The sequence below is a fragment of the Cetorhinus maximus genome, chromosome 17, assembly GCF_964194155.1.
Source record: "Cetorhinus maximus chromosome 17, sCetMax3.hap1.1, whole genome shotgun sequence".
Taxonomy (NCBI): Eukaryota; Metazoa; Chordata; class Chondrichthyes; order Lamniformes; family Cetorhinidae; genus Cetorhinus; species Cetorhinus maximus.
The window spans coordinates 103,754,837-103,768,856 of NC_135895.1; the positions used below are offsets into that span (position 1 = coordinate 103,754,837).

General features: G+C 38.8%; 1 protein-coding gene across 1 annotated transcript in view; it reads right to left on the reverse strand.

Moving 5' to 3' along the window:
- cdc73 (cell division cycle 73, Paf1/RNA polymerase II complex component, homolog (S. cerevisiae)) overlaps window positions 1–14,020 on the reverse strand; it is a 357,191-nt gene that overhangs the window by 266,325 nt on the left and 76,846 nt on the right. The window contains exon 10 of the mRNA XM_078561735.1: window positions 6,505–6,569. Coding sequence (XP_078417861.1) covers window positions 6,505–6,569 — 65 coding nt within the window. The remainder of the gene's footprint in view (window positions 1–6,504; window positions 6,570–14,020) is intronic.

Consider the following 14,020-nt stretch of genomic DNA (forward strand, 5'->3'; position numbering starts at 1 on the left):
TGCATTTCATAATCCAGGCTGGTCAACCGAAATCTACTCGCCTGCTACGACAAAGGGCCCTGGCAACCTCCCTTTAAATTCTGAATGGCCGAGAGTGTTAACAATCTTGGGGACCTAGACAAGGGATATACACCCCTTGTCAAAGATACGGAAGAGTGAGAGTCATGTGACATGGGCTTCTAGTTTGTGGAACCAGTAATATTGTCTGGTGGAACTGCAAAGTCATTTTGCTGTTTACCTTCCTACAAGCAGCCTCACAGAAAAGGAGCTCTGGCCCAGCTTGGTCACTTAGCCCCATCTACATAATCTCCTGGAAAGCCTGTACCATCGCCTATAAGACTGAATCTGCATACCTATCTCATTGTGTGAAGTCAACACCGCCAGAAAAGTGAATTATCCAGCACTGGTTTTCAGCTCACAGACCTCTGTGAAGGAGTACCACATTGGGCGTTGATTATGGACTCTGGAACCCACGTGAAACACTATTTCTTTTCTCTGGTGTCTCTGCACTGTAAATCTTTCTTTTCCCTATCCCTGTTTTACTGTATGAATGCAAAGGAGGCAACGTTGCGACCTTCCTCCCACGATTTGAGTGTGCGCAAATAAAGTGACCCTTTGAGTTCATTCTATCTCAAATTTGTTGTAAGGTTATTAATAGAAATGGGATCATACCAAAACCGAGGGGTTGGGAAATACACCAACACTCACAAGGGGGAAGCAAATCATAAACACCTTTCTGTTTATGTACAAGTGGTTGGAGGAGAAACATCAAGTGATTTGGTTAGGTTCTTGTTGGAGATGGCCATTGCCTGGCTTTCGTGGGGCACAAATGTTACTTGCAACATATCAGCACCAGCCTGAATGCTGTCTAAGTCTTGCTGCATGGCGACACAGATGCTTCAGTATCTGAAGGTTTGCGAATGGTACTGAACATTGAAATCATCAACAAACATATCCACTTTTGGCCTTATGATGGACAGAGGTCATTGATGAAGCAGCTATGAGGACCCTGAGGAATTCCTGCAGCAATCTCCTGGGTCTAAGATGATTGGCTCCAAAAACTATTTTCCTCTATGCTAGGTATGACTCCAACCAATGGAAATCTTTCCCCCAATCCCCACTGACTTCAATTTTGCCATGTTCCTTTGATGCCACATTTAGTCCAAAGCTGCTTGAAGCCAAGGGCCATCACTGTCCTCTCACCTCTGGAATTCAGCTCTTTTGTCCGTATCTGGACTAAGGCTGTAATGAGGTCTGGAGCCCAGTGGAACCCAAATAAGCACTGGTAAGCTGCTGTTGCTGAGAAAGTGCCGCTTAATAGCATTGTCAATGACACCTCCTGTCAGTTCACTGGTAGAGAGTAGTCTGATGGAGTGTTAACTGGCCAGATTCGATTTGTCCTGCTTTCTATGGACAGAACATATTGGGGCAATTTTCCACATTGTTGGGTAGATGCTGGTATTGTAGCTGTACTGAAACAGCTTGGCTTGGGGCGCAACAGCTGGAATGTTGTCGGGGTTCACAGCCTTTGCTATAACCAGTGCTTCAGCCATTTCTTGATATCACATGGAATTAAACAAATTGGCTGAAGATTGTTATCTGCGATGCTGGGGACCTCAGGAGGCAGAGATGTAACATCCAGTCAGCAATTCTGGCTGAAAATGGTTGCAAATGTTTCAGCCTTTCCTTTGGCACTGACATGCTGGGCTACCCCATCATGAGGGCGGGGGTATTTGTGCAGCATCCTCCTCCAGTTGGTTGTTTAATTGTCCACCACCATTCACAACTGGATGTGGTAAAACTGCAGAGCTTTGATTTGACTGGCTCATTGTCAGGTTGCTTTGTTCTGTCGCATGTGGCTTCCACTGTTTAGCATGCATGTAGTCCTGCATTGCAGCTCACCAGGTTCTTCCAGGTAAAGGCAAGTCTCTTTTTTAAGCAGATCCACCCAGATGCTCATCATCTTATGATATTCCCATCTGCAAAAATATCTAATCGGTTCAAACTTTTTCTATGCACTCTTAGGATACGGACAACACTGGTAAGGCTGTATATTCATTGTCCTGAGTACATTAAGAATGAACCATATAACATGGGACTGGAACCACTGAAAAGAAAGAGACCTGTCATGCCTGTCCTAAGGACTTAAGTAAGCCAGAAAACCTGGCAGCATTCATGGTCATTTTATCTGGCACTGGCCCACTAATTACCACATTTATTGAATTCAGTTTCACAATTTTCTTCAGTGGGATTTGAACAGTGTCGTAACTTGTAAACTACTGAATCTTTTCATTTCAATGGTCTTTCCTAGTAGTTTATTCTCCAACTCTATTACCCATTCGTTATAAAAGTTATAAAAAGTTCCAATTTCTTGACTTACTATTAATGTCTAATATTTATACCCTGTACCAAGCAATATTTGAAGATTTCATCTTATTGGACAATTTATAGATATTGTTTAAAACAATTTGCTTGGGTCAATTTTCTCAATTCCCTTCATAATCTTGAAACTTTCAATTCGGTCATCTAGAAGTTTCACATTTTCAAAGAAAACTAAACCTAACTGTCTTTAATCACTACTCAAATTTCTGGTACTTGGTTTACTTCATTTTTCACTTTAGTACTCACTTAAGGGAAATAACATCTTTCCAGCTATTCAGTGACCAGATTGCACACACTACTTCAGATTGGGACCTGACCATTCTCATGTACAGCAACAATATGATCTTCTGAGGTATCCTCCATTCCTATTTGCCTTTCTTACCACAGCCAAGTACTAGGCTGTCTGATTCTTGGATAAAACTGAAATAAATTAAACTCATTCCTGATCAACACACTCTCAGACTAAGCCAGTTAGCACAGATCCCTTTTCACTTTCCCTGCTCCAATTCAAATAATTTTACATTCAAAGAACTACATTCTCAGCCATTAGCTTAGTTAATCAAAAAGTCCTTCTGAAAATATTTGTGGGTCCTCATTAGTTACTCTGCCTCCCTTTAAAAGTTAAATGCAGATCTGAAGAGTTTGTTTATAGTATCTTCAAAATCATTGGTATGTATTAAAAGTAACAATAACCCAAGATCAACTTGTGAGGACTCTGTTCATAATTAATCAAATGGGAAAATTTCCATAAATAACTACCCTGCTTAACTTTAAACTATTCAGAAGCCTTTATTGCAGTCATTTATTCCCAAAGTGAAACTTGTTAAAAGCTTTTTAAAAATCTAAGTGTATAAAATCAAGTGCAATCTCCAGAAAGTTAAACAATTCTTTTAATTCATGCCCTTAAGACTGCTCACTCAAAATTGTTCTGAAGATTTTCCCTAAAACTGATACTACACTTGCTGACTGATAATCAGATTTGTCACTTGGTCCATTTATATAAATTATGAGACTCATCAGTTCTGCATTTGGAGATCATCAACCAAAATGGTCAGTTACATAATTCAAGAACGCTATCCATACCATCATCTTACTGGCTCTTCTAAAATGACTGGGTAATCTGAGGTAGACTGGGTACTTTTCAGAGCCAGAAGTGACAGCCTCAGGGCTGTTCATGAGTTTGCATGATATACAGAGCGAAATGATCTGGTCAGGGTAGCCATTATCCCACAAGATGTCTTTGATGTGCCCTATTTCACCATCAAGCCTATTGGCAAGGTTGCCGATGAGACCAATCTTATAGCATGTGGAACTGTAAGAATCCCAACACATATACTGACCAGCAAAGATAGACTTGCGATAGGCTGCAGTAGAGAACCCCCTGGTCGATTTCTCAACTAGTACGTCAAAGAGCGGGAGTTCATTTGACTGCTCCATTTCAAAGGTGAATTTGAGTGCAGGATGGAGCCCATTAAACCATGAAAAGAAATTGTTACATGCAGCTGCGGATTTAAATACAGCGAACATATCATCCACATATCGGAACCATGCGAGGGGTAGGCAGTTAAATGTCATTTTATCAAAGACATTTCTCATGGAACCCAACAAAAATGTTTGCAAGAGCTGGGCCTAGAGGGGATCCCACGCAGCACCATCTATTTGGGCATACATGGTGTCATTAAAACTGAACTCAACTGTGCGAGTTGCCGAGTTCTTAAGTTCAATGAATACTGATTCAAGCAATGGTGGCAGGTCTAGATCGCCATGATATAGCGCTGCAGCACAAATATTGATAGCTTCCTTAAGTGGAATATTGGTGAATAGGCTAGCAATGTCACATGAGCACATGGACACAGCATTGCCAACGATATGCAAGTCCTGTAAGGCCTTTGCAAATGTGAAGGAATCCTTCACCGTGTATGTGGAAAACTTGCTCAAAACTGGTTATAACAATTCACCCAACCATTTGGCCAATTTATGTTATACAGAACCAGTCATAGGTAAGATAGGGAGTAAAGACACAGTATCCAACATTAGGTGCAAATCCACGATTGGACAACATTTGCTAAATAATCCTTTGTATGCTAAGAATTACACTGATAACCAATTCAAGATTGCCAGTCGGGCTCACAGTGTGGCACATCTGCGTGTACTGGAAGCTACATATATTAATACACAGGGCCCTGATCTTTGTAGGCAGAAAGAACATCTACACACATTGAACCTGTTTCAGCTAAACAAAATAAGTGACAGACATTCACTGGCTCATTCCTCAGGGCAATGCCTTGACCAAATAGGGTCAAGCTGCCTGGCTTAAATTTCAAACAATTATTCGCAGTTAACTGTCACTTGTCATCAATTGGTGCATTCTCCATGGCAATGTCTCTACCAGAGTTCACTTGCCAACCAATCAGCACTCTCGTCTCTTGCAGCATAAACTGTTGTTCTCCCCTAGTATGGGTATTCTTGCGAAGTGTACTGATGAGTGCCAGACGAAAAGCTTTGACATTTGTCTTTTTTTCAAGCAATGCACAAATTATATAAATCAGAAGAAACAAACCTTGGCAAGTACTGAAGTCTTCATTTTTCAGGGAAATCTACTTTAAAAGTTCATTTGAAGGGTAATTAAAAACTGCACTTCTTTATCCCTAGCTTTTCAGGGACTAATATTAAACTATGCACTACTATTATTTGAAGTACAGAGAGATGCAACACAGTGACTTTGAAATATGCTATCAGATTTACTGGACAAAATATTAGGGATTATAGTAATTCAGTCTTTATTGCATAAGTGTTTATATTAGGTAATAAAAATAATAAAATTATTTTATTGCCCTCCCCCCACCCCACAACTGCATCCGATTGCTACAAAATATTACATTTCTTTAATGTCTATGTACCTAGTCACTATTGATCTTATTCAATGTGAATATTTTGATCAGCAAAAGAAGAGGGCAGTATGAAGCAAGTGACTTACACCATTCATTTTATGCCACTCAATATTTTCTTAGTAAATTTTTACCTCACCTGCAACAGTTGGAAGGTAATTATCATAGCTCTGGCCCTGTTAAAATCAATGGTGTATCACACATTTCTTGCATTTAAGCTAGTTTTTACACTGTTACCACTTAAGACTGAAAATATGGTGCATCACTGGAGCTGAGTGTCCAAAACTGTTATAATATTGTGCTATTTGTCCAATTTATCGATATTTTCTTTACAGTAGCCCTCTGCTCCTTGCCAGGGGCGCCTATTTCTCACATAAGTAATTCAAGGCTACACGTGGGTCGTGCAAGTAAATGCAGCTTAACTCAGTTTCCCCGAAGTTGTGAGAAATAATAGTAAAAGACATTGCAGAGGGAAGCAATTACCTAATTAAGCATGCAAAATTAAGTAATTTTAAAAATGGACTGTAGGGAATTACAGTAGCATTTCCCTCAAAGAAATACCACTTACAAAGGTTTTTTATGAAAAGTAACTCAGCCTTTCAGGAAAAGAATAGAATCAACGTCATCAAGGATCTTATTTCAATTGCTTAGATTATGAGTAAAAATGTGCACCACAGTCTTTTAAATGTAACAATTTACAGAGTATGGCAGTATAGTGATTATGTTACTGGGCTAGTAATCCAGAGGCTTGGACTAATGATTTGGAGCCATGAGTTCAAATTCCACTATGCCAGCTGGAGAATTTAAATTTAAAATGTTAAATAAAGTTTGGGATACAAAGCTAGTTTAATCATGGTCAACATTAAACTACCAGGTTGTCATAAAAAACTTAGCTGGTTCGCTAATATCCTTACCTGCACTGGAATATGTGGCTCCAGGTCAAAACAATATGGTGAACTCTTAACTATCCTCTGAAATCGCTTCACAAGCCACTTAGTTGTACTTAAGGTGACGGCAGTTCATCTTCAACCTCCCGAGGGCAATTCAGGATGGGCAACAAATGCTGGTCTTGCCAGCAATACACCACATTCGCTGAATGAATTTTACAAAAGGCAATTTGCTATTTCTCTTCTCTCACTGTTCCATCTGAACACAACAAACTTATTGTACATTTGTATTTTAAATCCTAAACATCCGCTCATTTCGATTCATAAGAATGGGAAACATCACTTACCGTCACAGACTTCAGTGTCATACCATGGTAGGTGCCCATTGTATCAATCTTGAAACCTTCCGTTTCTGCAAAAACAAATTTAAAATGTTAGATTATATGATATATACACAATATAGCAGTGCATTTTCCAAATGTATAAAATGTTTAACAGCTCATCACCACACACAGCTTTAACAGTTAAATAAACACAAAACTCCTTACAGTTCATTTATCCCGATACACATGCTATATAGATAGGGTGTTGCACTAATCCGGGCAAAACGTAAAAAGGGAAGGGGGCTAGCAAGAGAAAAGACAAAACAGCGACAACACAAATGATAAACATTGTGTGCAATACATTGCTACAGATCTGTCTATCAAGAAGTGGGATTTTCCCAAATGCAGAGAGCCGAACAACTTGGACAGCAACCAAAAGTATGAATTCTTACCGAGGTGCCCTACTTAACCTATAGGCGCTGAGAGCAATTATATCACCATACCACCATCCCATTTGAGATCAGCAAACTCTTGCAGAGCAGGAATCAAACCGGAACATTCTTGTTTGTACAGTTCAACTCCATGCTGATTTTACCAAATGAGACTTCGCTGTTACAGCTGGAAATTTTCCAGTTTGGCAGGTCATTCATATTTATATATGATGTTTTTGAATTTCAGATCAGCCATGATCTCACTTAATGGTGGAGTAGGCTCAAGGGGCCAAGTGGCCTACTCCTGCTCCTAATTCTTACGTTCGTATGTTTTGTGTTTCACTATGCTACAACAGTAAATAAAAATACATAAAAAACTAGTCCAAGCTGAATTACTCGGGCTCCTGAAATTTCCCTAAAGTAGTTTATTTTTTAGAAAATGTACCAGTCACAAATACAAACACAGATAAGTTGCATGAGGTAAGGAGAAAATTCCAAGACAAACAAAAGGAATCCTACAGGCACAAATAAAAATATCCGATAAAGACAATTCCATTTTATTTCTGAATGGTCAGCAGCACTAAGAAAATATATTACACAGTAAGAATCTCAAACAAAAATGTCGACCACTTCATTTGTTTGGAAAGCCTGTGCTGTAAACCTGCCTCATTAACTGTACAGGCAGAACACGGCAACTATCCTGTTATACTGTCTAGCATCTCTATTATTTTGCTGAAATTAAAACATGTATAAATGCAACAAGGTTTATGCAATTCAGCCACAAGGAGCTGGTTCAGAAAGCTTTCTGTTCCTGTTTTATACTGAAAACCTGGAATTGGTCAAGTTTAAACAAGTGCCACTCCAATCTAAAACTCTCAAATATTTAATTCCATTACATGCATGAAAATATCAATCTGGATAACGACTATCCTATAATATTATGGTAATGCAGCTATGCAACATATTGCAGAACCAAGATGCTGTGCCACAGTAACTGGTGAGGCACAGGTTCAATCCTCCACAAAGGTGAATTAACAACAATTTGAATTTATATGGCACCTTAAATGGTAGTAAAACGTTCCAATCTCAAGTTTACTGTTATAGTAAAAGTGGATAGGGATTGCAGAAAAAGTCATTCTTTACCTTTTTCTTACAACAGCTAACTGAAACTCCTTGGGTTTACCATCATCATTCAAGAAAAGAATTATCGATTTGTAATTCTTATACATCAAATGTGGCCAGCAATCAGAGTTCAGCCTCAACAGTAGTGATATAACATATCAGCTATTGGAAGGTGGTGCAGAAAGAGATTAGAGATGGACTCCCCAAGCAAAAGCATTACTCGCTAATGGCTAGTACAAATGGTTTGACATAATGTGCATAAAAATTTGGCAATTAACAACTGGCTATTGCTATAAGGACATAAGGATTAAGAGTAGACCATTAAGCCTGCTCTGCCATTTAATACGATCATGGCTAATCTTCTGCTTCAACTCCACTTTGCCATCCCCACTCTATATCGCTCAATACCCCGACAGGCCAAAATCTATCCATCTCAGCCCTGAACATACTCAATAACTGAGCATCCACAACCCTCTGGGGCAGAGAATTCCAAAGCTTCACAACCTTCTCGAGTGAACAAATTTCTCCTTATCTCAGTCCTAAATCAAAAGGTCTTCCAGCATCTCTGTAGCTGATCTTTTTATTTCTAACCAGTAGGGATGAAATACCCACTGCACAGTAAACAAAAGACTTTTTGTAGGCAACAGTGTGAGCGAGTCAGGCACAGCAGTTCAGAAATGGTAGACTGAACCCATTCTGCTCATAGTCTAAAGAACAATGGCAGTTAGCTTAGGGAACCGAAGGGTCGTGAAGGCTCGAAACGTTAACTGATTTCTTCTCCACCGATGCTGCCAGACCTGCTGAGTTTTTCCAGGTAATTCTGTTTTTGTTCTGGATTTCCAGCATCCGCAGTAGCTTTTAGCTTTTTGTTTTTAGCTTAGGGAACTGTTTACTTAAATTAGTTTACCTAGGAGAATGACAGATTTGTTCATTCCTAATGTTTTTCTGTTAGAAGGAACAGCTTTACTGGAGAACTGTATTGTATTCATTCCTACTGCGTATAACATAAATCAGTTTCCAATCATGCCTCATCTCATTAAAGTGCATATCACTCCTCCTTTCAAAAACAGACATGGCAACATTTACAAAATTATAGTACCGATTATGCCCAACAAGGTGTCTATGTTATCATCTTCATGTTGCACTATCATTTAACAAGATATTGGACAAGAGAAGTGAATGCCTGATCGTAGACAAATGACATGAAGCCTATGAGAATATATACTGCAGATCCATGAAATCCAGAACAATGGCTCAGAGTAGCACCAACAGTGACCTGGGGTAAAGATGCCTACCCTCACAGCAGAATCAGTGCAGAGCACCTGGAAACCTGGAGGGCTGAGAAAAAATAAAGAACCTGGCAAACTGAAAAAAGATACTGCATTTTATGATTTTACATGCCACTCAATAGAAACATGCAGTAAAAAGATGATATATTCTGTTAATTTTATTTTTAAAAAATTAAACATCTGTAAAGTAGAATTGGCCTTATTTTTACTGTTGGGTTACCAAAAACAACTTTAGAACTCAAGACCGGATGTCCAGAGCTCCTTCTCTGCTGGATGGAAAGGCTAACATCCATTTACGTTATTAGGAGTTCACAACATTTCCAAGTCTTTTCACAGATAGTTACAGTTCATTTTTTATGGCATTATACTGAATATATACACAAGGTAACTATCGTACAACACTCGTCAACAAAACAGTTAATTCCATAACCGAACTTTCCCTAGTTCCAATGTAAAATACAACGGCCCAGATTTTGCAACCAATGGCAAAGGACCAGAGCTCATCATTCACTACACTGGCAGCTGCTCAAAGTTTTTGTGGTCTTTTGAGCAGAGATTTGCTCCAACCACAGCCCCTGTACAGGAGATCTGTGACATGCATGAGTAGAGCAAGAAACAGTGAGGCTCTTCAACCAGATTGGAGGATCCTCACAGACACGTAGAGCTTAAACCAGAAACTGAAAGTAAAAATTAGATTTAAACCACGTATAGTTAGCAAAGAAAAGATTGGGAAAGATGGGATCAAGATCAGAGAGACAGAAAGGAAAAGTTAAAAATTTAAATTTTCCAACAGGAATTAAGTTCTGAAAGAATGAGCCCTTATAAAATTCAATTTTCTTGGGCAGCAATGATCACTTATCACACCATTTAATTTCACTTACACCTGACTACACTCGGCCTAGCATTTCCTGACTTGTTTAGTGAGTAATTAGTGGGGAGTCCCTGTACCAGAACTTCACATCAAGCCTATTGGTGAGGTTCTGTTATAGCGCAGCCTGTGGAGGAACAGGGTAAGTCAGGCCAGAACACCCAGACTTCCAAGTTTAATTGCGCATGCTTCAGAAGTTGTTGCCCGATTTACTCTATATTCAGTGACTGCTTACAATCTTACCTTCATTATTAACACAAATCCAGATCAATATCTACACAGAAACTGATATAAACAAGTAGAATGATTCAATAATCTGTTGACACAATAAGATCTCAAATACTCCATCACAAGTTTGGAATATGGACAATTTCTTACTAAAAATGCTTAATTATAAGGTATGACCTTTAGCAGCATTATTCAATGAGAAAGACCTTGCATTTAAAAAGCACTTATCGTGATTTCAGGACTTTCCAAAGCATGTAACAACCAAAATAGTCCATTTTCCAAACAAAAAATGTAGTCAAGGTTGTAGGAAATTGTAGCAGCCAACTTATGTACAGTGAGGTCACACAAACAGCAAGATAAAAATCCAGATAATATCATAGAAATGTTAGCTGAAAAATGTTAGCAAACATCTGGAGAACCCGCTCCCCACCCGCTCATCTTCAAATAATGCTATGGAATCTTTTAACGTCTTGTTTTATGTATCAATCAAAAGACTGTATTTCAGTGAAGTACACTCTCAATACAGTATTGGCTGCATTGAAGTGCCCCTCTAGATTACATGCTCAAGAGTGCTGCTTGCGTCCACAACTGTTTAGCTCATAAGTGAGTGAACTATCTCTAAGCCACAGTTGACATCTAATGTAATGCACTGATAATTTTACAGAAAGACGTCTTTCTTAGGGGAATAAAAGAGACAAACTTAATTACAAGTCTATAGTAATTATTGTAACCTTAGTCTACAGTGACCAAATACTAAATGGTAGTGAAGAAAAGTATATTTAACTTTGTGAAGTCACATGGCTTTTCATCACTTTTCTCTATCATTACAACAATTGCATTTAGATAGCAGTCAATGTTATGGAGGGGGGAAGTCGGCAGAGCTCGTAAGGAAAAGGGATGGGAAGCTGAACTCAGTCAAACACATTGCCAAGGCTGCAGAGTCTGGTTCAGCCTCAGACATTGGCCCAGGAGATGGATGGTAGGTGACAAGGTGGCTAAACATTACTCAAAGGAATTAAGTAATTACAAGTAAAGGTGAAAGCTATTTTAAGTCATAAAGCAAATATAATCACACATTTTGGATGAGGTTGCATGGGGTCACGAACCATAGTACAGCTAAGAAAAAATGTATTCATAATAAATGCTTCCATTATCAGAACGCATAGGTTACATTTTACTAGCTAAATCATTAATTAACTGTAGTTAAAGGAACTGTCTCTAAGCATTCTTGTTCGTGTACAGACACCAGCACTGGCAGGGGGGTATATGTTAGTCTGACAAATTTAAGGTAGTTTCCAGTACAAATGTGGACAGAGGAACTTATAATGGGAAAAGCTGGCCAGGAGTGCATAACATATTAATAACCCAGAAATGCAGCTTATTAGTTTCAATAATGGCCTGGCGTAACAAAACTTTAAATGCTAATATATCATAATCTCGAGAAAGCATTTAAGAAATATTTGGAGTTACCAGACTGCTGACATATAAAAGCAATTTCAAACAGTTAACAATTGTATACAGTATAATTTTGTTGCACTTGGTTTTGCAAAGAACTTCAAAAACAGAAATGAAAATTTAAAGCACTCTTTATTTCAATAATATTAAATTGGAACTATATGCCATAATTGGAATCACTAAAACTTTACATGCTCGCAATTTGCCAATTTTCGATTCAAGACTTTGCCACATATTTGAGAGCACCACAGTAAATATATTAACTTATTAATGAAAAAAAAGATTAAATCCCTGACCAAGTTAACTAATCTCTCGAGGGCAACAGTTCAGGTATCATAATAGTTATCAGCACCCATGGTTGGGAATATATACTGTTCAGGGTTACAGCCCTGATCTCAGCCCAGCAGCCCCTGCTGGAAGCTTGCATGTACAGTATTAGGCTAAGGAAGAAAGGGCCTGGCCATCAACATTTTTAACATCCATTGCTAAGGTTGATACACAGAAGAACAACAGATGGATGAAATTACAAGGGAGCATTCATGGGTGTGAATAGTACAACTGGCCAAGCTTTTCACATACATGATCTAGGTTCACATTAAAAAAAAACAGGATTATCTGATCATAGTCTGGGCAACTGGGAAGGGGGAAGGACTGAAGAACTCAGGGCTCAGGAACACATGACTCACAGAATTACTCCTTAGTAACCAGATCATCCACAAGCAATTAGATCCCTTCAGTAAACAGGGAGCTCTTGCAAATGTTAACACACTCCCAGGTAGACCTGGCATCAGTTTAACCTTTCATCCAAAAGGTGAGACTTCACAGTTTCAGGAACGCTTCACAGCCACTGAAGTGCTTTTCAATTGTAGCCACTGTTGTAATTAGGAAACATGACAGACAACATGCACATGGCAAGCTCGCGAAAACAGCAATGTGATATTGGCCAAGTAATCTGTTTCAGTAATGCTGGTTAAGGGATACATATTGGCCAGGACAACTGGTAGAACTCAAAGCATCCCTGAAGAGGTCAAACATCCCTGCCAACTCATGGGAGTCCCTAGCCTGTGACTGACCAAAATGGGCAAGATCACTTGGGAAAGCACTGAACACAGAGACTTTGTCGGAAACACGCAAAGACGAAGTCGAGGCGTCAACAGCGCACAAAGCTCCAAACACCTCATCTACTTGACCCTTCAAGCACCACCTGCCCTGCATATGGCAGAGTCTGAAGGTGGCACTTTGGACTTATCAGTCATCTTGAACCAGGGCGGAAATAAGTCAGCCTCAATCCAGACAGACTGCCTAAGAAGAGGAGAGAAAAGCTATAGGGAATAGTGATAATGATTGGCTAAAGATAATGTAAAATAAACAAATATAAACAAAATAAAATGAGAGAATGAAATGTAAACACATTTTAATACAGGTACTAGCAAGATACGCAATAATGGAATTGGAAACACAAGCATTGAAAGAAAGGTGCTATGCAATTGGAACAGCAATGGCATTGATTGAATGATTAAAATGTAAGTTTACAAAATGAATGGTTGGAACAAAGCAAAGGAAATATCAATATCGGTGAAGAAAAAGCTAAATTTGAGAGAAATTAATGTGACTTTGGCAGATATAGGCAATCTACAATTAGAAATGAGAATTAAAGGAAATGTAATGATTCAAGGATAATCTTCTGAACCTCCTGGGCAAGAGAAAGAAGGAGAAAATAAAAACCTATAAAATTGTCAGAACATTAATCATGGTAGATTCACATTATAGTAGGTTACAAAAGGCCTTCCAAGCCAATAGCTTTTCCCTTCTCACGATACATTTCCAATTTATTCCCCAGTTTCTCTGCTCAATCAAATTTTAATTTCAAATCATGAGGCTGTTTTAAAGTAAAAATTGGCAGCCGCTGCCGTAACCAGCTGGTCTCACAAGTCAGTACTCAGCCCACTCATGGTTTAAAATGTGATTTTAAATTGAAGTGCCAATGAACAAAGCAAATGCTGAATGCATGACCTTCTCCTTACTGTAACAACACAGTAAGCAACACATGCCCAGCTCCATTCCAATAGTAAATACTGGTCACTGGTAGGATTCCCAATTACTTAACACTATGCACACTGTGTAATGGGAACACGTAAAATTAAATA